This window comes from Misgurnus anguillicaudatus, chromosome 18, assembly GCF_027580225.2.
Source record: "Misgurnus anguillicaudatus chromosome 18, ASM2758022v2, whole genome shotgun sequence".
Taxonomy (NCBI): domain Eukaryota; kingdom Metazoa; phylum Chordata; class Actinopteri; order Cypriniformes; family Cobitidae; genus Misgurnus; species Misgurnus anguillicaudatus.
In genome coordinates this window covers 20,020,622-20,045,646 of record NC_073354.2, presented here as the reverse complement: position 1 = coordinate 20,045,646, position 25,025 = coordinate 20,020,622, and the positions used below count along the sequence as shown (strand labels likewise).

At 38.0% G+C, this 25,025-nt stretch overlaps 1 protein-coding gene across 4 annotated transcripts in view; it reads right to left on the bottom strand.

The window, feature by feature from the left end:
• syne1a (spectrin repeat containing, nuclear envelope 1a) overlaps window positions 1–25,025 on the bottom strand; it is a 163,983-nt gene that overhangs the window by 33,207 nt on the left and 105,751 nt on the right. For 3 of the 4 annotated variants that reach the window (XM_073856031.1, XM_073856030.1, XM_073856028.1), the window contains 24 exons: window positions 23,335–23,457; window positions 22,688–22,870; window positions 21,592–21,735; window positions 18,491–18,694; window positions 15,676–15,810; window positions 14,300–14,422; window positions 14,054–14,215; window positions 12,167–12,367; window positions 11,400–11,573; window positions 8,705–8,896; window positions 7,159–7,290; window positions 6,944–7,044; window positions 5,715–5,862; window positions 5,497–5,604; window positions 5,190–5,348; window positions 4,882–5,097; window positions 4,651–4,752; window positions 4,427–4,546; window positions 4,141–4,341; window positions 2,287–2,460; window positions 2,040–2,171; window positions 1,732–1,928; window positions 432–564; window positions 128–310 (listed from right to left, as the gene is read on the bottom strand). In XM_073856031.1, coding sequence (XP_073712132.1) covers window positions 128–310; window positions 432–564; window positions 1,732–1,928; window positions 2,040–2,171; window positions 2,287–2,460; window positions 4,141–4,341; window positions 4,427–4,546; window positions 4,651–4,752; window positions 4,882–5,097; window positions 5,190–5,348; window positions 5,497–5,604; window positions 5,715–5,862; window positions 6,944–7,044; window positions 7,159–7,290; window positions 8,705–8,896; window positions 11,400–11,573; window positions 12,167–12,367; window positions 14,054–14,215; window positions 14,300–14,422; window positions 15,676–15,810; window positions 18,491–18,694; window positions 21,592–21,735; window positions 22,688–22,870; window positions 23,335–23,457 — 3,747 coding nt within the window. The remainder of the gene's footprint in view (window positions 1–127; window positions 311–431; window positions 565–1,731; window positions 1,929–2,039; window positions 2,172–2,286; window positions 2,461–4,140; window positions 4,342–4,426; window positions 4,547–4,650; window positions 4,753–4,881; window positions 5,098–5,189; window positions 5,349–5,496; window positions 5,605–5,714; window positions 5,863–6,943; window positions 7,045–7,158; window positions 7,291–8,704; window positions 8,897–11,399; window positions 11,574–12,166; window positions 12,368–14,053; window positions 14,216–14,299; window positions 14,423–15,675; window positions 15,811–18,490; window positions 18,695–21,591; window positions 21,736–22,687; window positions 22,871–23,334; window positions 23,458–25,025) is intronic. The other variant, XM_073856029.1, reaches the window with a different exon arrangement.

The window sequence follows — 25,025 nt, the reverse complement described above, 5'->3', positions numbered from 1 at the left end:
ACAATATGAATGTAAGTATTACTGTATTAGCAAAGGCATGCAAGCTTTGATGTTTCCAAATATGATGGCATAACATCAAAACCACACATTGTCCACCTGTCAAACACTCCAGTCCCAGTCATCATACCTGGTGGAGCTTCTCCTGGACCACAGGGATACGTGCGAGAAGGTCAGCCCACTGTGTTTCTACCTGGGCCAAGTTTGCCCTGATTGCTGCCGTGTCCACCTTTTTTAACCGCAGAAGCTGGTTCCCCTGGCTTTGAACCGAGGAGCGCAAAGATGACTTGGCATCCACCTCTTTAGAGAATTCCTGAAGATAAACAGATGAAGTCATGTAGATAATTATGAAAGTCAATGATACTGAAGTATTCTTGCTAACAATAAATGTGTATAGAGGATCTTTTAGTGTAGTATTTGCTGGAGGTTCTTACCAGGAAGGCATGAAGATGATCTCTGACGGTCTCTAGCTCTTGAGGTACCGTAACAGACTGAGTGCTCCAAAACTCCAGACGATCTAATGCTGAACTAAGCCACTGGCTGAGCTCAGCTGACTCACTTTGATACCTACAATAAAATATATAGACACATTATGATGAAATAGAACGGTTTTGACTGAAATTTGGACATATGGTGCTGGCCTGAGAATTTTCGAATGTTTCTTGTATCACCTCTCACCTCTATAATGGCTATATAGGTGCACAGGAACAATCCTTCCTAAAATGCATAAAACTTTCGTTTACAAAGACGTGAAACTCACCTAGTGGTCAGGGGTGTTCACTGAAATCCTCACACAAAAATCGCTGCAAAACTACTCGTAGTTTTTGTCTAACTCCATTGACTTGTATTAGATGTGCTGTGAGGTACGGTATTACTCCGCGCCGGGAATGTTGTTTGTATTCCTGCAATTGGCAAAGGTGGATTATCGCCACCAACTGGGCTGGAGTGTCTATTATTCAAGCTCTCAGCGGAAGAATGTACGGGTGTGAGGCTTTTGGAAAAATAGGTCCACAAGTTTACAACAAATGGTAAAACACCTGTTGAAAAGCATCTTTTGCAGCGATTTTTGTGTGAGGATTTCAGTGAACACCCCTGACCACTCGATGAGTTTCACGTCTTTGTAAACGAAAGTTTAATGCATTTTAGGAAGGATTGTTCAAGTGCACCTATGCAGCCATTGTAGAGGTGGGAGGTGATACAACAAACACCCGAAAATTCTCGAGCCTGCATCATTTGTCCACATTTCAGTCAAAACCGTTCTATTTCATCATAAACAATCTGCAAACAGGTCTTTAAGTGTAAAATATCGAACTTGTCCTTTAAAAGTGACTTACAAATAAAAAGCATGAAAATTTTATCTAAGGAGCCACCTGCAAGTTACTCGATACTGAGAGTTGTCACTAAACATGTGCATACGCATACAAAAGCACAAAAAAATTCAAACGTTGCAAAATGTTAAACTATTTTCTTGGTAATATTTGGAGCCCAGAAAAGTTGGAAACTTCATCAATACTTTTTAAAAAGCATCCAAGGATGAGACCTCAAGAAGCTGCTTGATAAAATGGCAAGGATCTATTTTTACAGCTGGAGGACTACAGTGAAGAAATATATAATTATATTAATAACAAAATATAAATATAATAATTTCCATAGTTCAATTTGTGTTACATATATAATCTTTTGTTTCTTTATGAGGGCAGACAGAGTCACAGGTAAATGGTCAGAGGTTCGGACCTGATCCAGTGTTTAAGAGTGGAATCCAGACGGTGTAGCTCTTTGTTGATCTTGGTGGTGGTGCTGAGCCAATGTTCCCCCAGCTGAGTGAGTTGAGTATCCAGCTCTGAGCAGGACACATGTAAGACAAGCCTCTTCCCATCCTCCAACAACTTATACAACTGCTGCTGCCGCTCAGACAGACCAGCCTTCAGACGCTATAATGACAGATGACATATCCACAACATCAGAAACCAACCCTGTCTGCCTTAAATTAAATACAAATGATTGTGGATTATGGTACGACATGAGTGCGGTGATGTCTGTACCTGGTATAAAGAAATTCTTTCACTCAGTCTGCCTTCTGTCTCCTCCACGAGGCCCACACTGGGGATGCTGCTTTCAATGGCCTCCAGCTGCCTGTACAAGGCCTGATAATCACCCACCAACCTGCTCCACCACTGGTGCCCAAAAACACAGAACAATCACTCAGATTTCTATAGTCATTTATCTAGCAAAACACTTTTAAATCTATTTTAAGCCATGCATAATTAATGAAAATTTAAAACCACACACCTCCAGGATGCCCTCGAGTTCCACTCCTCGTTTGTGGGCCTGTTTAAGTACAGCCTGAGCCTGGGCAACAGTTTCCTCCAGGCTCTGAACTTCCCTCTGCACCAGCAACCCACTGACCTGTCTGAAGAAGGCCTGTGTCAGGACGACATGTGTCTCCAGCCCCTGAAAAAACTCCTGTTGGAGGCACCAAACAAATTCCATGAGTACCAAAGCTTCTACATTCTTCTTCGTTTAAAGGCGGATAGCACCAACGTCAGGGTTCCTACACAATTTTCATTTCAAAATTCCATACTTTCCAGACTCAAATTTCCAGACTTCCCTACAGATTTTTACTACCATATTTAACTATAATAATTTTACTACCATATTTAACTTTGATAAATTGTTTTTAAATTCAACTGCTAACAAGTATGTTACATTCTAAACATTAAGTATTGGTGTTTTTGCCTTTTACTAGGATAGGAAAGTACCTAGATAAAAAGTGAGATGGGGGAGAGAGGGGGCGGGATGGGGAAAAGTCCATTAGCCAGGACTCGAACTCGGGTCTCAAGAAGCGCAACAGTGCTACATGGCGACGCACTTACCCACAATGCTATCGGTGCCGACAAGTATGTTACACTCTGAGTCAAAACCTCTATGTAGGCAATCATGTTAAATTTGTAAATACAGAAACAGAAGGGATGTTCATGTACAATTAACCAGAAAATTGAAAATAGAGCTCAATTGACAATACTTAATTGGCTGTAGGTACAGCAAACTTGAAAAGACTGTTTAAACAAAAGTCTAATTATAAATAAAATATTTAGAAATGTTATATTAAAATATTGCCTTTCGTGACATTAACGAACAAAATGCTAAATCAGTCACAAATTTTTAAAGGGTTATTATTTACTCAAAAATGAAATTTCTAACATCATTTACTTACCCTTATGTCATTCTAAACTAATAAGATCAAGTGTAAAAACGATTTTTTGGCAGTGCCAGCAGACTGATCCAAGTGAAAAAAATGATTGTAAATGTAATATATTTTTATTATATACATTTAGAAATTCTTTATTTTATATTTAGAAAACGAAATAGGGACAATAGTCTGGAAACATAAATATTTTTCCATACTCTTATTTATTTTTTCCATATTCCAGACCTGGAAATTTTCTCAAATCAAATTTCATACTTTTCCATACTTTTCCAAACCCCGTAGGAACCCTGCAATGTTATGTACGGTTCATACCAGACGCGGTAGAGGCGGCAAGCGCGAGTGATTTACATGTTAAGTTAATCCAAAGACACAATTAGACATCCTGTGGCGCAAATTGAGCGTTGCCCCAGGAAATGCGCTAGTTGAAAAATCTGAACTTTGGCGCATTTCTGCATTAACCAATCAGGACCTTGCTGTGGTAGTGACGTGATTACAGGAAGTAAGCGGAGTCTCAACAGAGTCGCAGAAGCCCCTCCCAAGACGCGAATTTTCCCGTAAATGTCTTGATTGAATAGAATTTCAAACGCGGCTTTCACACGCGAATGAACCGAGTAATCAAATGTTCAAGCGTCTAACTACGCCAGATAGCGCATTTTGCCGCCTCTACTGCGGCTGGTATGAACGCAGCATTACGGTGCATTATTGCTACAAAAGCCACTCCAACACAGTAGGTGGTGATAATGCACTGATAATGCACCTTTTTTCGAATATAGCTTTGAATGAAAAAAGATGTTCATATGTATCTCGGATGGCTTGAGGGTGAGTAAATCATTGTTTTTTTTCCGATAAACTAACCCTTTAAGTAGATCATCTATAGCAAATTGGTTTTGAAGCATTAACTAGAATGAACAAAACACAAAACAAAGCTGATTTACCTTGTGTTTGTCTAAAAGGATCTGAACCTCGATCACAGAGCCGACTTTCATCTTTTGATCTGCAGCCATTTTGTCCTGGGCTGTGTCTACCAGATCTATTAAGTCCTGCAGTGCTCTCTCATACTGAGCCTTCAGAACCAAAGTCTGGTTCAACCCACTCCGCTTGGAGCCCACCATCTCCACCAGCTCTTCATATGCATCCTTCAAAAACAGGGGACAAGAACTCGGTTTAGATTTATGGCCATGTACAAACGAAAGATGTGAAACGAAGAACTGTCACAAACACCTGTAGTTTCAACAACTCTTGAGTGCACAACTGGTTGGGTTGTAGCGTCTCTCCTCGGCTTCTCATCTCAGAAACTTTCTGCTCAAATTCCCTCAGACTGTCCTCCGCTTCTGCTAGAACCTGTACAACAGAGTCTTTATTGATCTTATCTTTTTAAATTTAGCCAGGTGAGATAGTATTGCTTGAAATTGTACAATTAACAATTAACTGAGAAAAAGTCTGACCTCCATCTGTTTGGAGGCAGGGCGATCCATAGCAGCATTCATTTTCCGTGAAAGCTGGTACTTAGAATCGCTCAGAGCAGTGAGCAGAAGCCTATACTCAGTCTGGTGACAACACAAATATAAAGAGAAAAACAGATGTGTGTAAGAGCAAGAGAATACCAACATTTATATAAACAACAAACACTGACTCATTTTTTTCAATTCGTAAGGATGCGATTTCAGTAGACATACCTGGAAAACACTGACTTCCTGCAGCTTGTCTTTTACATTGTTACACTGCTGCTCCAACACTGAGTCCACCAGCTTCAGTCTTCCCTCCAAACCATCCAATACCTCCTCAACCAAAACACCTCCTTCACCTTCATCCAACAGTCGCTCTTTTTCTCCAAGCACCTCCCGACACCTGCACACCTCCTCATTGACATTCTTTACCTCCTTACTCAAACCCTAAAGACACGCATGAGAAGTAAAGTGAAGATGGTTTGAGATAAAGTCAGTATTCTTATAATAAAAACACTACTTTGAAATGTCTGTCTTACCTCCAAATGGCCCAGGTGAGTCTCTGAGTCATCAGATAGTAGCATTGGGCCAGATATGAGCTCATTCTCAGCACTGTCCAGCCAAGACGAAGCTGATGACACAGCCTCATAGAGAACCTTCTCAAGAGCATTAACACGCTTACTGTCAGTGCCCCCTTCCTGTGAGGAAGACATGAGTAAATGTAAACCTTAGCGGTAATGCAACTATAAGACACTATTCACAACAAAACATGATGTTTTGGGTGTGACTGTACAATCATGTTAATGCTTGAGCCATAATAAAGTTTAATATCAAATGTTCAAGTACCTCCAGCTCCTTGCTGAAGTCTTCAAAAAGACTTCTGGGTGATAACATGTCTTGTGTCAGTTGCTCCCCTCTGAAAACTCCACATGGACTGGACACTGGCTGGTCGACCTAACAGATTCAGGTCATTATTTAAAGGACGAACATTCATGTTTTTGACTTTTTTTGTAATAGGATCAGAATATAACATGAAGCTCTAGTTAAGCGTGAATATTGATTACCGTGATACTTGTCACCTGCTCCAATGTGTTAAGTGACAGTTGTAGTTTGTTGTTGAGGTCTCTGCTCATGTTTTCCCATCTGACTCTCATCTGATCCTTTGTGCTTATGTTCTCATCATCATCCAACTCAGAAAATTCAGCAGGAGAACTAATGAGTGAAAAAAGCTTATTATGTTTGCTATTGTTGAGTATATACAGCATAGACTTGTGCTTGTTTTTATAATTATGCAAAAATATGTGTAACGTGCAAAAAGATATGTGTAAAAAATAATTTATATTAACATAAAAAGCAAGCAATGAAATTAGACGGTAAGAAAATTGGACTACAATATTGGTGCCAAAATGTAATTTCCATCAGAGCATAATAGACGGTTTCATCGGATGCATGTGCGGTTACACAACTGAACCAAAGTGAACTTCCAGTCTGTATTTATTCATCAGCCTGGCTAGTGGCTAAACTGAAACAAATATCTTGTCGAAAATAAAATGTTTTGGTTTGCTAAAGGCAAGGAGAGTTGACGAGCATGGATCACATGTTGGTTTACCTTAAAAAAGTAAGTTACCTGGTTGCATTAAAATTTTGAGTTAAATTAACTTAAAAATATTAGTTGACTTAAAAAAAAGTTGTGTACAATATACTTATTAATTTAGCTCAGTGGTTCCCAAACTTTTTCAGCATGCGGCCCCCCTTGTGTACAGTGCATTTTTTTGCGGCCCCCCGAAAGAAAATCTATGACACAAACAGTTTTAAAATGTAATATTTTAATTAAACAAAACAAATAAAATTATACCTAGTAGTGCTGTTGGTTGTTGGCTTATTATTTTTTAGGTTTAATTACACAGAATTCATGATAAATTAATGTATTTCATAAAATGTCATAAAACTGGGGCCCCCTGGCACCATCTCGCGGCCCCCCTGGGGGCCCCGGCCCCCAGTTTGAAAACCACTGATTTAGCTGACGCTTTTATCCAAAGCGACTTACAATTGCAATTGCTATATACAATTGCTACATATGTCAGAAGTTGCACACCTCTGGAGCAACTAGGGGTTAAGTGTCTTGCTCAGGGACACAATGGTGTGTCACAGTGGATTCGAACCCAGGTCTCTCACGCCAAAGGCGTGAAGTTGTGTACAATTAGTTGCGAACAGGCAACCAGGTAAATCAGTTTTTCAAGCTGAACCAACTTTTTTTGCATTGTAGAGATAATTAAAATTTGTCAGTTATGACCTCTCTCCATTAGGTGTTGTTCTCTGTGAGATAATCTCCTCTCCTCTGCATGCTACAGACTGCAGTAACTTCTTCTGTTCACCAAGCTGCTCCTCCAGTTCCTGCATCACGTGATGGCACATGAAGACAATGTAGCATGTAAATTGTTTATGCCAACGCTAGTTAAGTTGTCCTTATCATCATGTCACTGCTTTAGAATAGTCAAGATTTTCTACCTTTTGTCTTTGCACCGTGTCTTGATGTTGCTGGTTGCGTGTGGATCGCGCCTGGCTGAGCCAGTCCATCATATTGGGGCTCTGAGACAGAGATGAGTCTGATTCACTATCCTCCTGTTCCTGCAGTGACCCCTTGAAGAACAGACAGATGTCAGATAAAGACAGGATCCTTACATAGGGTTTGGTTTAGTTGAATGTATTTACACACAACATATTCAGGGTTTCCCGCAGAAAATGTGTTAGTTAAGGTGGTAGGGTTGTGCAAGTGGGCGGGCCGGGGGCGTGGCAATCAAACAGGCGTCATGATGAAAATATTTTTATTTAAAACACTCAAATAAAACTCAATTTTGAAGAAACTATGCCAGAAAATGAACACATACTAGATTATTAATTAATTAAATGTTTTATCAACTGGCTAGTTATCCTCCAGACAGTGACAAACCATGTCTTTCTCTCATTTCGACCATGTGGCGCGTGCCCGCTCGTGGTGTGAAGCGCGTCCATGCTATTCTCCGAGATGCACTTGACGGCCTTTTGTGCAGCGAAATTTTTTTTTGGGACGACCTAGTTAAGGTGGTCCGGTATCCCAGCTTAGGTGGGCCGCCCGAACTGAAAAGTGCTGCGGGAAACCCTGATATTACTACAATCATTACATGTTACAAAGTGTTACTGTATATTACTTCAGGTGAATACACCTTATTTAATAAAACATGATAAAAAAATATTAAAATCTTTACTAAACATAAAACACACATTAATGTGCCCGAAAATAGTCCACTGCTATTAAAAGATAGGGGACTATTTTCGGCTGCTGCATAATATAATTGTGCCTCCTAATATAAATAATATAAAAGTCCTTGATTATTACGCCAGAATGAGAGTATAGTTCCTAACCATATCTGCCTAGATAATCCCAACTTTCAATTTTCTGTCGATCTTAGTACACGATGTAACTACAGAAGAGTCAAGTTTTAAATAGGAAAAATATTAAAAACTCTTTGGTTATTTTTTGCGCAATGCTTATGGTCTAATCAGATTCAATGGATTATGCTAAGCTATGCTAAAATTGCTAGCACCAGACCCAGAGATCAGCAAAATGGTAAAAATCAAATGTTTAACTCTAGGGAGCTGGAAAATGAGCATATTTTCAAAAAAAGTAGAGTGTCCCTTTAAGTTAAAGTTTAGTCATGACTGACGATAGCAGAATACCCAAAACTGCCTACATCTGGCTTTTACATGTGAAATACATTCACATTTACACAAACAGTGCAAAAATTCCAGACATGCACTACATTTTGTAAAAGCTCTTTGTTTCAGATAGATGCTACTGGAAAGTCACAGAACATCTTTCTCAACAATAAACAGCGCTTGTCATTCTTTTGTACCATTGATCACAAAGCATCCATTGATGTTTGTGTATTTTAGGGTTTGTGTTGGTGTGTTTGTTGTTATTTAACGGAAAAGTATTCTAAGCAATTTCTGTCATTTTACTCAAATATTAATCGTCATTTTTTAAACGTAAGGAGTTGGAGACATTGTCTCTCACCTGTATGTGGGTCTGTTTGTCTTGAAGAATTCGCTGGAGCTCCAGCAGGCTGGATTTGAGGCTGTGTAGTTTAAAGGAGAGCTGTTCAGCGTCACCTCGTGTGCCGGCCTTACCCTCCATAAGTAAACTCTCGCTGTGTACTGATAGCTCAGACAGACACAGCACCTTCTGCTCGATCTCCAGTAACATGTTCTACAACAGAAAATAGAGATTATAATACAGTTAATATATCTGTGTCAGTGTTAAAAACGTTTGGTAAACACATTTGTAGCACTTCTATCTAATAAAAATGTTATCAAGCGGAATGGCACTTGCATTGAAAATATGTGATCCTGGACCATAAAGGCTGAAGTATGGTTCAGTGTTTACACGTACGTGGGGGTCATCAGAACAGTGCGTGTGTACTGTACGCATACAAAACCCTGTGTACATTGTACACATAGGTCGTGCATGCAAGTAAATGTAGTATATAGCCGAGGTGACGCATTGTATTTTGTTGCAATGTGCATGCGTCGAACGTCTGCGTACACCTACGAGTCAAATAAACTATACTTTGCGAGGCTGTGCGAAAACATACACAAAAAAACTGAATATACTCCGGGCTTAAAGGTGGGGTGCATGATCTCTGCAAGCCAGTGTTGATATTTGAAATCACCTAAACAAACACGCCCCTACCCCAATACAATCTGAACCTTCTTTTGATAGACCCGCCCCACACATACGCAACCCAGGAAATGATGTTGGTTAGTAGACATGCCCCTTACTGCTGATTGGCTACAAGTGTGTTTTGGTACTCGACCCGACTCCCTTTTCCAAAGAATTTAAAAAAAATCATGCACCCTGCCTTTAAGTCATAAGTTGCACAGGTATATTTGTAGCAATAGGCAACAACACATTGTATAGGTCAAAATATTAGATTTTTTTATGGCAAAAACCATTAGGATATTAAGTAAAGATTATGATATTTTGTAAATTTCCTACCATAAATATATAAAAATGTATTTATCATCAGTAATATGTGTTTCAAGGAATAGTCTACTCATTTTCAATATTAAAATATGTTATTACCTTAACTAAGAATTGTTGATACATCCCTCTATCATCTGTGTGTGTGCACGTAAGCGCTGGAGCGCGCTGCGACGCTTCGATAGCATTTAGCTTAGCCCCATTCATTCAATTGTACCATTTAGAGATAAAGTTAGAAGTGACCAAACACATCAACGTTTTTCCTATTTAAGACGAGTAGTTATACGAGCAAGTTTGGTGGTACAAAATAAAACGTAGCGCTTTTCTAAGCGGATTTAAAAGAGGAACTATATTTTAATGGCGTAATAGCACTTTTGGGAGTACTTAGACTCGCCTGAAAAGTCCGCTCCCCTTCTCCCTCTCATAATGGGAGAGGGAGGGTGTTACTGCGCCGAGTCGAAGTACTAGAGTGATGTATCAACAATTCTTAGTTAAGGTAATAACATATTTTAATATTGAAAATGAGTAGACTATTCCTTTAAGGACTTTAGCAACCATTAGGACAACTTTAAAGGTGTTTTTCTCAATATTAGCTGGTGATGTATAAATCTCATTTTTAAAACACTGACCGGTTTTGTGGCCATGGTCACATATATTCTTAAAAGTCTTCATAAAAATAAAACAAAAATGTGTTTCATGTTTTAAAATCTTTTAAATAAAATAAAAATTTATAAATTTACATGATTTAAATAAATTAATGTACTGTATTTTCTTTTAGTCTATTTAAAATCTATTTATCTATTATTTACAATCCATGAATCTTTTATAAATAAAGTACCATATCTATAAAGTTGAACCTACTGTAAAAGGAAACTGATTTATTACTCTATGTTCTCCCTGCAAGTAAAACCACAACAGAAAGTGTGTACAAACAAAAATAGATCGGACACGTGTACGGTGACTCATAATCTACCAAGCTGCTTAGACGGCCTTTAGATACTGTAAATCCACAGCAGACCACAGGTACACTAATCCCTAGTAACTAACCAGTTATCATATAAAGGGAGATAGATCTATACAGAGTTTCAGCTCAATAGAGTCAAGAGGGCCTGCTGCAGCATTCACCAATGAGCACTAGGAAAACATTAACAGCCGTCAGCTGTGGGTCAGGGCCACCCTGCATACCTACAAAGAGTCTCAGGTGAAAGGTCAAACTGATCCCTACAGCCCTCTAATCAAAACACAAAAGACGCACACGTGGAAGTGTGTGTGTGTCTCCTTAAAGGAATGCAGACACGCACTGCTGGACGTCTAATGACTACACGGGACGAAGAAAACCCTAATCCTACTGACCAACAGATTGTGACAAAAACACACAGTGGATCATGTGTACTTTAGCCCAGTCAGACATGATAATCTATTGGCTGAGACATAGAATGTAGCTATATAAGCCTGTATTTTGGCATACACTTATCCAAAGCAACTTACAGTGCATTTAAGCGATTTGCAATCATTATGTGCTGTCCCTGGGAATCTAACCATCTTGTTTAAACAGAATTAAACACTTTTTAACAGAAAAAAACTTTGGATTTTAAAGGTTCAGCCAAAAATGGTTCTTCTCATCGTGAAGCACCATCGTAAACGGCAAAATTCTTATTCATTTTCTAATAATTAAATATACATGCTTGCTTCCTGTGTCACTTTTTGATTACAAAGCATTGACTCTTACCTGACAGTCAATCAGCTGCTCCTCCATGTCCATGTCCTGTGGGTGTGGCTGTAGGGCGGAGCTAAGTGTTGCACGTGTGCTCAACAGCCAGTTATCAAGCTCCTCTGCTTCGCTATGGTAACGCTGCAGTGCCTGCTCCTGTCGCTGCTCCTCTAACTGCTCGCTCAAGCGCTCCTGTAAGGCAGACAACATACAGAACGAGGCCGGTGTCACGTCAATAACTCCTGTCATACAAATATGCTTACAAAAACATTGCTCACATGTTCACCCACAATCCGGTCATACCCTACCAACACCCAAAACTTTTTTTAACTGAGCTAGAAAGTTGTAGATCAAACACACATGTTTAAGTGGGACAAACCTGTTGGATTGGTTAGATCTATTACGGTGCTAATTTGCTAGTCACAGGGAGTTTACAGGAGGGCAATTATTTTTTCTTTATGACGAATAAAACAATGCACTATCATTGCTTGTATTTACAGTATGAAGACATGTACTGAATGCTTATTCTCTGCTGATCTTCTGTTATCAGTCTCGTTTATTATTCGCGTTTGGAGTTTGTTTAGGTGTGTCTAGTGTTTGCTGTATGATTTGTGATCAGTGTTATTAAACAGAGAGAAAGATAAGAAACAAAGACAAATGTAATTACTGACACTAAATTAATCATAACATGTCATCAAAAGCATATTTCAGGAATTCAAGCAGTTAAACAATTATGAAATACAAAAAAAGAAAAAAAAATTCTTTGCACTTCTCTTGCTTCTTACATCCAGAAGCTGTCGCTTCCCTGAAGCCTTCATGTGAATGGTGGCCATGCGCTCTCCTAATACAGTAAGAGTGGATTGGAGGGCCAGCTGGTCTCCAGCATCTGCCTCTAAACTCTCCTCATCCAACTGCAGCTCCTGGGAGAAGCAGGCCTGAAGCTCAGTGATCTCATCCTGAAGCATTAGGATCTCATCCATCAGTGCCTACAGAACATGACACCACAAACAAAGTATTTAAAATCACTACAGTATGCACCAGGCAAAGATCCAGTTAAATGGTTCGCATTACTATAAATGCATACTCACTTACACACATGTTTTTTGTTTATACTTGTACAATAAACAAGATGCCTGTTATGCCAGTGATTTGCAGATCAGTAACATGATGGCCTCGTACACACTGCATATAAATTCGGTTGTCACTTCACCTTTTAGTGCTTAACTCTGTTCTGTAAACACGCTTTAGTAGTTTATTAAACTGACTACTACCGAATTAACTTCGCAAAATGCAGGTAGTGACAACCGCTTTTACAAAAACTCTACATAGTGTGTGCATAACCGAACTGAACAACTAGTGGACAACATGGAAGTGTTTGGTGGCTTCTAAATTCATCCCTGTTTGGATCCTAAGGAATGAATGGGGCTAGGCTAAATGCTAACACATTCACAGCACGCTGTACAAAGATTAAGTGCACACATTGAAAAAATATAAGCATTTATAATTCGTCTAGGTTGAGGTAAGAACATAGTAAAATATTGAAAAACTGTGGTGTTTTCCTTTAAATGCGGTTATCAATCCCAAAAGTTTGCATTGTGTACGAGGCCTATATTAAAGACTCCTGAGAACTAAGAAACACTTAGGGTGGGTTGCACCAACAAGGATTAGGCCTAAATCTGGTTTAAATCAAAGCTTATTTAATAATTCCGTTGCACCAAACTTTAAACCTGTTTAAAAATAAACAGGTTTAAATTTAAACTGTCATTTTGATCCAGGTTTAAATCTTACAGAAAATCTAGATTATCTTTAATCCTGTTGCTCCATTACTTTAAACTCCGTTTTAAATCTCAGTGAGGGATTAACTTTAAACTTGCATATGAGGAGGTTTAAATATTTTTTTTACAATTAAATGTCTGGCTAAATGATTAGAAACACATACCGCGAGCATGGTGGCGCTATTCAAAGATGCGTTTATTATAACATCTCAACAAAGTGAGTTTGGCGGCTCAAAAAGATTATTAACAGCACCGGTGACAGCTACCGATGCTCGTATGTGCTTCTCTTCTTTCACGCGCGCTCCAGTCAGACGAAGGACAGTGAATGTACGGACACACGGTGGCGCTTCATGACAAATGCGTCGACACATCTTGTTCATTATAGCACAATATCTGAGCTTTGCAATATTTCCTGTCACAATATTTCCTGGTCTGTTAATTGTTTTAAAAGATTTTCAAATGTTTTTATTTGAATCAGACCTTAAGATTAGCCTACCGGTGTATGTGATTTATAATACAAGAATTACATTACCTTTGCTTGCATAAACTGTTTATTTCCTTTTTGAATGACAACGTCAACATTGTTGCTGTTTAATTACACCGGAAAATTCAACATGGCGGACAAAATAAATCGCAGATGAAGGATTTAATACAGTTTAAAGGTTTAATCTAAGATTTGTTAATCTGTGTTTAAATTTAAGTGGTGCAACACAACTCGAATTAAAATTAAACTGGGATCAACAAACCCTAGATTAGCTCTAAACTCTGCTTAATTTAATCCTTGTTGGTGCAACCCACCCTTAGATGTTGAAATCTAATACTCGCTATCAATACTCCAGGCTTTATACTGTACATGACCAAGACATCTTGTTATATCTGATCTACTGTATCGCTCACCTGGTGGGCGGCCATCTGGCTCTCCGGGCTCTTGCTTGGCTCCAAGCCCTCATTTAGTGCTGTCTCGATGGATTCCATCTTTGTAGACACGGACTGCAAGGTCTCCTGATAATGCTGCTGCCTCTCCAGAGCTTCATAAAGACTCTTCTGCTTCTCACTTATCTGAACAGAGATGCACATGTTAACTAGCGAATAAAAAAGTGCGGTTTAGATCCGACAATGTGAGATGGCTTTATAAAAAATTACCACATTCTTCAAGGTCTCCCATGAACGCTGAAGGTCGTCCAGGTTAGCAGAGGCACACGACTCCATGGATGGGTCATACAGTTCCTGCAGAGGTGCTCTGCTTAGAGGAGCACGTCCCGAACCCTATGAGAAACACCAATGTGTGATTGTTTTTGTGTATGTGTGTGCACATGTGAATAATAAACCAAACTCTGCAAATCACCTAAAAATACAGTAAAACAGTAGCAACGATACTACTGTATGTTTTGCGTCTGCATTTAAGACTGTTGGCTGAAATCAGTGTGCACATTCACCCAATAACTTGGTTACGCCACAGTAAAGAACAATGATGTGGTTGATCGTGTGTTTGCCAGATGCAGAACACATAAAAGATCTGTGCAGCCTAACCCAAACATCTTTGTTACTTCCTGAGTCCCTTTGATCAAATCAGTGTTCAACAGACAACTACCTACAATTTATTAGATGAATGATGTACAGTACATACACACCGTATGTGCATCAGTGTTGGGAATTAACTAACTAAAAGTATTAATTTAACTATCACAACTAGTTTTTAAAGTGGCATGACAGTAGTTTTGCTCTTTTAAAATGGGACATATCACAAAAATCTGACTTTTTCATGTTTAAGTGCTGTTATTGGGTCCCCAGTGCTTCTATTAACCTAGAAAATGTGAAAAAGATCAAACCAGTAACTTAATTTTGGTAAACCATTCTCTGCAAGCACGTGAAAAAATAGGTCATTGAAATTTGGCACCCCTTTGTGATGTCAGAAAGGGATAACACCGCCCCTTAATCTGCACTATCCAACCACAACAATGCCATTTAGTCCAGAGATCAGCTAATTTGCATTTAAAAGGACACACCCCAAAATGGCAATTTTAACATGTTATAATGATTTATCCATATGGTATTTTGAGCTAGAGCTTTACATATTTATTCTGGAGACACCAAATATATATATTTGAAATCTTAAAAAAGTCTTGTGAAATGTCCCCTTTAAAAAACTTTTTTGGAAGTTTATTTTAGTGAATCATTTCATTTGTAAATATCTTTGTCAAGTAGAGTTCCCAGAGAAAGAGACTTTTTAAAACTGCATAGTAAGAAAAATGTTTAAATATTCACCATACAGAAATTTACATAATTTTACTCAATTTCCATGACTTGTCCAGGGCTGTAAAATAACTGTATTCCAAGACCGTGGGAACCCAAAGACAAACATTCCTATTCAAATCGAAAAGTCTGCTGCGAGAAATTGATCATTTGAGTTTAAAGTGGGTTAGCAGCGGATCAGGGACAGGCTGATTAAATGTAACAAGGCGGGCAGTGGATGGTCTGGGTCAGTGAGTTAGTAAAGTGTAGGTCAGTGGCATGGGTACCTGAGAAGTGTCAGCGTTAGGCCCGGGTGAGGGAGATCTGCAGGCGGGGGGAGAGGAGACCTCACTGTTGGTGCCCTCCTCACCAGACTCCTCTGTTACCGGGGAGAGGAGAGTATGACAACGACCAGCTGTCATCTGATAATTTAACAGAGCCAAAAGAAAGAAAGAGATAGATACAATGAAACTAGGCAGAGTCCAGCACTAAGAGAAGCCGTGAGAAAATAAATGGGGGCTGTGAAATAAATCAGGGGAAAGAATGAGAAAATTTACGGCCTTTTCACAGTTTGTTTTTTCCGGGGGTATTTTGTTCCATGTATTAAAATGTTGATACTTTACCCCAGGATAGTAATTCATCTGGAGCAGTCAGCTTTCAAGACTTTACACATTATTACATTTGAAAACTCTGGATTAATGTTGCATATTTAGAGCAAGGCTTTGAACCGGTTCACGGAAACCAGAAACTTTTGATGTTTTGCAAGTAACAGAAACGAAACTTTCAAAAAAATATATGTTCCGGAACAGAAATACTAATACCGTTATTTTTTCGTTCTTTGACAAGATTCACTTCCGGTCGTCGTTGACTCATCGGAAAAATTAGAAGCTTGCCACCAGCAAGTAGCCTACTAAAGCCCAAGTCTCCAATACTCAATCATAAGAGGTAAATATTGTAGGCTACCAAATCTGAAGATGTTTGTTTTTTTAATACTAATTAGTGGTGTAACGGATCGCAGTTGATCCGTGATCTGTACAGATCACGACCCATGATTCGGCTCGCATGCGATTCGCAGATTAATGCGCAAATTTAAATAGGGTGAAAGTTCATCATTTGCACGTGTTTGAAAGACTTGCAAATGTTAACACATAAGTGATTTTAAACAATTTAACCCCAAAAAGGCACTAAAGTGAGCAATTTTCTGGACGCACAGACGCACATGCGTCCGTTCCAACTCCAATCAAACCCTTCAAAGATCAGAACTCTTCATGTATAAACTTCAGAGAGAGTTGCGCTACTGTGTCTCATACTGTAGTCCATTAAAATACATTCGGCGAGTAAAAACAACGTAATTTATACTTTATGTGGAGCGACTGTTTATGTTGAAGCGTCATTTGGAATTCGTCCTCCGTCTGTGTGTGTGCGCGTGTTTAAGTGCACTCAACAAATGTAGGCATATCAAAATTACAGTTATGCCGCTTACATAATGTAGCCTTTTTTAATGTTTGATGACAAGATAGAGACTTAAGGAAATTATACACTAATAATTTAAGTTTAATGTCCAAATGATCAGCCTACTTATTTGTATGTCCCACAGCTGACATGGAACGTTATTAACCGGTGTGGGAACTTTGTTTTTTGTTCTAACCAGTTCAGGAACGTCAATTTTAGGGTTGAACCGAAAACCGAAAACGTTAAAATACTGTTTCTGTTTAGAACGAACCATTTGGAAAAAAATCTGGTTCAAAGCCCTAATTTAGAGGTTAAAATTTGATTGTAATAGTAGAGTACATGACAAATAAGTGCGTGCCCATCTGTGGAGATGTTTGCCTTTAGTGTTCAATATTTTAGACTTTTGCCACGAAAGAAAGTTTCGTGACTGTTTAAAGCACAAATATTTAATGATGTATTCCCAAAGGCAGTTTGTGATTGGTTGTCTTTTGCTTCAACATACCAACACTGCATCATTACATATCATCTTTTCCACTGCAACACAATTCAAGACTGGCAAAAACTTACAGCAGCACTTTATAACCCATGGTCAACTTTAAAGTTAAAAGTGGCCCTAACTTGTGGTTTTAACCAACCCACAGTGTTAAAAACAAAGGTTCCTCACAGCGATGCCGTAAATACCATTTTGGTTCCTCAAAGAACCATAATTTTCACAATCTGAAGATACCACTACCAAGAACATTTTTGAAACCAAAAATTGTTCTTCTTTGGCATCGTAAGTCACCTTAATTTTTAAGAATACAGGATAAAGTGTATTGGGAAAAGCCTTTAACTTTCTATAAATCTCACAGGAAGCTATGAATCAGGCAGAAAAGCTGAATAAGACCACATACTGTAAAGTCTCCACTGCAGCACCACAGAATTACAGACAGACCACATATTTGTTTGGAGCAGTCATGACTAAGCCATTTACAGAGCTTTCGTCATGATAAAGGAATGGTCGGGAAATGAGGCAGCGGATACACTCTCTCATCCTGCACTGAATGTTAAAATGTATGCATGGATCTTCTAAGTAATGGGAGAAGAGAATTAATAATGCTTGCCTGAATAAACTAAAGTAATCTACACCCTCTGAGCTCTCGAGCATTAGGCTAAATTTAGATTGAGCTACAATGACTGCTGAACTACTGCAAAACTACCCCTCCTATCTGTGTCCCATAAGAACAGATAGCTGGAGTGCAAGCCAAGCTGCATTCTTGTTGATGGTTAATGTGGTCTCCAGCCCTGATCGTGAGTCTTAAAGCAGCTCTCATTGAGGCAAAGCAGGGCAATATGGCCCACTGTACAAGATCCAAAAATACTCAGAAGACAAAAACAATGTTGACAAAGTAAAGGGCGACTAACACCCTCATCCTGTTTCCTTTAGTGCAACAAATAACAGCAGGGAGAGTCAATGCACAGCTGTGCCGGGCTAGAAAGAAGAAACCCATAGGATACTTGTCAGAAGAGAGGAATGATGATGAAAAGAAAATGAATGGATGAAAGGTTGTTTATACAAATCAGCAAAACCCAGCAAGCTGTGATCACCCAGTGCCCCCCGCCCCATGCATGCCAAAGCCCCTGACATGTATACGTGTGTAAATCACTCACCATGACAACGGAGGGGTGTGTGGATGGGTGTTTGGGCATCTCCTCCTCCTCATCCTCCAGCTCTTCCAGGCCATCCGAGAGGCCGTCAACCTCGCTGACCATGAGCAGCATCGTTGCATGCTTCGCTTTTACGGTCAACATTTTGCATTTAGAGTTCAAGGCCGAGATCTGCGCCTGGTAGCCCTTTATCTTCTGGGCCAGTTCCTGTCACAACGACACATTATCTTGTTGTTATTCCATAGAGGTCCACGCTGATGAATAAAGTCCATTAGGCAAACAAACATATGTGCTTTGAATGAAGTCCCGTAGATGTGAAAACGCTTAGAGGGTTTATGCAAAGAGCCGCACCGGAGAATTTCTCTCTGTCTATCTGTTTGCGGTAGAGAAAAGGCAGAGGCATTTTGAGCTCTCGGCCAATCGGATCACTGTGGGAGCAGGCTGACAAGCCGGGACTTTGGGCATGAGCTAATTTGATTGGCAGAGAGCTCAGCCAACCAGAGTAAGTGGGAGGGGCATAAGGAAAGGAAGAAGCCATAACAGAGCAAAATCACTCCCGCCTCAAATCGGCCAACTCACACTCATACACACAAAGAGACCCCATAACAGGAAATGAGCTCAGCGAGAGGGGCTATTCCCCTCCTGTCCACTAAAATTTATTTCCTTCCCCCCTGTGCACCAATCCCGAAGCTGTTTTCCTGAAAACAAAAGAATAGGGCGAGGGAGAGAATGAGACGGGATGGAGGAAGGGGATTTTGTTTGGCCTGGGGTGTTCGGCCCCTCCTCTTGTCTTTTGCTCCGTCTCTAACTGTCTTTCAGTTTCTCACACTCATACGCAGACGGGCTGGTCTTTGATAATGAGGTCATGTGGGACAAAGCTGCAGCTGCAGGACTCGACTATAACCATGAGTAATAAAACCACATGACCTAAAGTCTGCTAATAAAAACACTGCTATCAGATTCACTGCAGTTTATTTTTATTCAATGTGTTCAAGCCGCTGTTCGCCTTTCTGTGTGTGAATGTTTATATGTATAAGTAGAGCAATAGGGTGTGAGAAAAAGAAAGGAATTTGGTGTCATTTAGGACAACAGATAGAGGTCTGAGGTCTGAGCAATATCTTCTACCTTCCCTTTAAGAACATGTTAGGAATGTATGACCCGAATTCATTCAAACCCAAGTTAGGTTGACTAGCAAAACTACTGTAGGTGGTGGATGTTATCATAATCAGCAGTTGTACTGTTAGTTTTACTTAGGGAACCAGATTTGACATTAGTAACAAAATAGTTTATTGCACAAATTTAAAGCAAAAGTATTTCATGAATGTATAATACGTGCCAAGAACATTCGGTATATCATTATCTCAATTTTGACGAAGGTAAAGTACGAGTAAACGAGTAAAGTAACGCATTACTTTATAAATGTACACATTAATATTTGAGTTACTTTTTTAAAAAAGTAATGCAAGTTACTTTTCAGTTTATTTAATTAGTTTTATAAGAATAGTATACTGAATTAAACTGAACGTATTAATTTAGAATTACGCACTCTATGCGTGCAAAAATTTTGAGTCAAAAACAGAGACGGTAGGCCAGAGTTTGACATTTTTGCAATAGAAATACGCAATTTCTGAACTTGCAATCATGCAGAACTTCTCAATAAAAAAAAAACACCTGCAGGGTCTGAAAGAGATCAAGCCCCAGCCAAGAAAACGTAACACAAAAGTAACTTAAAAGTAATGCAAGTATTACTTTTCATGGAAAGCAACTAAGTAACGCAATTAGTTACATTATTGGGGAGTAACTTAATATTGTAATGCATTACTTTTAAAAGTAACTTTCCCCAACACTGGTGTTTAGTAGCTTTCGCACCTGAGCTCTTTATATATAGTATATAATATGTATATGTAAGGAATAATTGACGACAGGCCGATAAGTTATTAGAAAGTAATAAGGCACGACACAAAGCCACTTATACCACGGTTACCACAGACATTGCTAAGACATTGCTCTGGTGATTTTAAAGGAAAACACCACCGTTTTTCAATATTTTACTATGTTCTTTCCTCAAGTTAGATGAATTAATACATACCCATCTTTATACAATGCGTGCAATTAATCTTTGTACAGCGCGTCATGAATGTGTTAGCATTTAGCCTAGCCCCATTCATTCCTTAGGATCCAAACAGGGATGAATTTAGAAGCCACCAAACACAGTTCCATGTTTTCCCTATTTAAAGACTGTTACACGAGTAAGTATGGTGGCACAAAATAAAACTTGGCAATTTTTTAAGCAGATAAAAAGTTTACTATATTGTTTACTAATAATTTACTATATTGTATGGCGAAAGAGCACATAGTTTGCAGCACTTCAACCTCAAGCGCAGTAATATTGATGGAAGTTTGAGCGAGAGGGGGAGTAGTCAGGAGTGATGATGTTACTGGGCCCGAGGTCGAAGTGCTGCAAACTAAGTGCTCTTCCGCCATATATAGTTCTAATTTTTATCTGCTTAAAAAATTGCCATGTTTTATTTTGTACCACCATACTTACCTGTGTAACTACTCATGTAACAATCCTTAAATAGGGAAAAGATGGAATTGTTTGGTGGCTTCTAAATTCATCCCTGTTTGGATCCTAAGGAATGAAAGTGGCTAGGCTAAATGCTAACACATTCACAACGCGCTGTACAAAGATTAAGTGCATGCATAGACAAATTAATACATACCTATCTTTTTTCAAAGTTGAGGTAAGAACATAGTAAAATATTGAAAACGGTGGTGTTTTCCTTTAAGACATTTGACAGGTTAGGTGTGTTTATCGAAAAATAATGCATACCTGTGGAACATTTCTCAACCAATCAGAATAAAAGATTTATCTGGCTTGTCTTTTTAAGTGTTTAGTTTCTAAAAACTATGCTAACTATGCATGACTATATAGTTAGTTGCATTTTAGCATCTGCATTAGTCATCGTTTTTGCACTGCTTTCTGCACTCCCATTAAAACAGAGCTGCAACATGTTTGTTGTGACCCAGAATTTGAGAAGAACAGTTTTGCAATCTACATGTGCAAGAGTGTAAATGCATGAAAGACGAATACTCTTCCTCACCTCATGATGCTGTATCTGTGTTTGAAGCTCCTGTATGTTTCCTGTGGCAACAGGGCGGTCTTGAATAACACGATGTGCCTCTTCAATAAGTCTCTGTAGATTTTTCACTTCCTGTTCATACTGCTCATACTGCACCATTGCCTCCTGAGACATGATGAGAGACGCAAGATGAGCCATTAAAACCACAAGTGCCAAATTCAAATGAATCCTCTAATGTCATGCTCTGGGTGCCATCTGTAGCTGTGTAGATGCCTTTTTAAGGGACTTTACTACACTATAATATATTATTTTTACCCTGAAGATAATTTATGTTAATAAAGTTTGTAATTTAGGTTTAAAAGAGCAATTTCCCGCCTCTCTTTGACCCTTTAATTAAACTTTTAACTTATTCCCCGCCAGCCATTTTTTGAAAGGTTGCCCGTCAGCATTTTTTTTTACAAAAGTTTCACAAAATGCCTTCCGGGAAAATTTTATTTTATAAAAATATAAGCATACAAATATATCAAATGAAAAACAAAAAACAAAACGGGAAAAAAACTTTCATCCTTTCTATATTTTTTACGCTGCTTATAAACTCTTTTTCTTTAAAAATATTTTTTTAGCAAAAAGCTGAAATAATTGCATTTTTGTGAAGGAATTTTGTTACAGATCAGATTCAGAATGATTATCAAAACATACACAGAGTTTAAAATTAGTAAATAACATTTTTGCTTCAGTTTTTTATAAATTGGGTAAGTGCATCTAGTGGACAATCACGGTATTGCAGATTCACATAATAATTCGTCAAAAACAATTTTTTTTGCAAATGTTTTCTCTTATTTCACGAGATAACTCATCAATGGCAGGAAAAGAGTTAAACAGGCTGTTTTAGTGACTGTATTTCACAACTGTAGTGTGTATAACCTCTGTTACATAGGTTCATATTAACATTAACAAATGAATACGTCCATATGTAGAAGTCTTCAGTTATGACTGACTCATGCCTTTATAGTTGTAAACTACAGTACCAGTTTATTTATTTATCAAGGTAGACCAATTTGCTATTATTGTAAGATAACTTTTTGTTATCCACTTTATAATAAATGTGTGTGTATACCTGTAGTATATTGCACTGCTGAATGGTGTTGTGTTGGAGCTGACTGCTTTCTTGCTGCAGACTCTGTGCAGTAAGACAGAGTGGTAATGTTGCAATGACCTCTTCTGGCAGCCGGAGGGCACTCTGACACATCTGTATGGCTTGCACCTGCTGCTTGACACCTTCCATCTCTGACAACACGAGCTGAGGAACAATCATTGGTTTGTAGAATGTAAAAAATCACATTCCCAGATCTTATGTAACAGTATATTTTAACAAGTGCTGTTTACAAATGTTGTTATAGCTATCTATTAGATTCTATACATTTTTACATTTATTGTATTTTATATATAGTATGTGTGTTGAAGACAAATGTATGTCATACAAATGTTTTAAGCATGACTCATGTACATAAATAAAGCTTTGGCTATAACATTTATAAGATTATAGCAGTTCATCATTTAATCCCTCTGTACTTTATTTCTGTTTTGTAGATCATTTCCAGTCTGTCATCACAAGATAAATTCACAGTGCTGTTAACTAGAAAACCACTATGACCAGATTACTGTGTCAGTGAGCAATGAAAACTGCCCCAGCCGAATGAAATAATGTGAATGAGGTAAGCCTTAGGAAATGTGACATTTAGTAAAAATGATGGTTCAGTGCACCTGTCTTTGAGCCAGCTGTTCCCTGAGGCTGAGGCGAGCCAGATCAGGAGAGACCAGAGTCTCCTGCACTCTCTCTACAGACTGATGAAGGCGTTTCACATCACTCTCCAACCTCCCCAGGTCCTAAACACACAAAAAATCATTATGTATACAGCAATGTTGATTTTATAAGACAAAATCTTAAAAACTATACATTTCTTGTAAGTTTGTGCTTATTAGGCTTCAGAATCATTTTATTTTTGGGTGAAGTTTAGATTTAACTTCCGTATTTAGGCTGGTACAAGAAAAACATTTGAAATGTAATAAATAAAAAATGACACACTTTCCTTTTAAAAGTGTTTAAACAGCGATCAATCAATATAAATCTATAAGACAGATGTGTCGTCATGGCATTTTATCAGCCATTGATGCTCTCTAAATATTGACCATTAAAATGTCAGTCTACCACTAATGCAAACAATAAGACTTATAGTTAAATGGAGCTAAAATGATTGAGATCACAACCCTGCCAAATCCCCACTTCCCCCTTTCCTTTAGAGTGATTTGCTTCAGAGAATTTGTTTTTCTTAATTCACATAAATTATAAGTATAACGTATTTCCTTTAAATAAAGCCACTTATAATTATGGAAAGTATTTTTGGTCTTTTTTAAATTAATGAATTAAATGATAAAATAAAAAAATTAAAATCGCAAAATATGTCCCAATTTGGAAATTAAATGCTAAAATAAAAATTAAAACATTAAATAAAATTATTTCATTTTCAACGTGATGAAGCATCATTCAGGCCAAATTGAAAAATAAAATTAAATTGATGATTTGTTTGGCTAAATGGGTCTAAAAGTCACTAGATGTAGCAATAAGGTCGCTAAGTTGAGTTGGCAACACTGCTTCAGCCAATGGCCTTTTATTAAGCAAGTAAACCCCACCCACTGATTAACATTGAATTTGCAAACAAGTTGAAATTAAAAATGAACACGAAAATGAAAACCAAAATAAGAGAACATAAAATTAAAACTAAACTTTACATTTTAATTTTGTCCCTATTATTGCTTGGGCATGAATAAAAAGCCTTCCCTCAAGATTATATGGAAAATTAAATGAAATGTCAAATCATCAATTTAATTTTATTTTTCAATTTGGCCAGAATGATGCTTCATCACGTTGAAAATGAATTAATTTAATTTAATGTTTACATTTTTATTTTAGCATTACATTTTTAAATTTGGGACATATTTTGCAATTTATTTTTTTATTTTATCATTTAATTAATTTAAAATTTTAAAAACGACCAAAAATACCATCCATAATATTCAGTATTTTTACAATGTAAACATCCCATTTGCTGCTACTATATACTGTAAACAGGTTTTCTTGCAAAATTTCCCATGAGGAAACAGTGTTACACAGACGAAACCAAAATCCGGGGCATATTATCACTTACTTAAACAGCTGCAAGTTACTTAAAAATGACGTTGGCCCAATCTCTGATCAAAGGTTATAAATCTGCTCTCTAACAGAAAAATGGAAGCCCATTATTAATCAATTCTCCCATTTATTCATGGAACAATGCCAGCTTTGTAATTACGCCATATATAAATCATGTTGAATTTATGATGGCTTATTCATCACATTTTACATTGTATTTACATATTTGACTAATTCTTTTATCCAAAGTGACTTACAGTGCTAT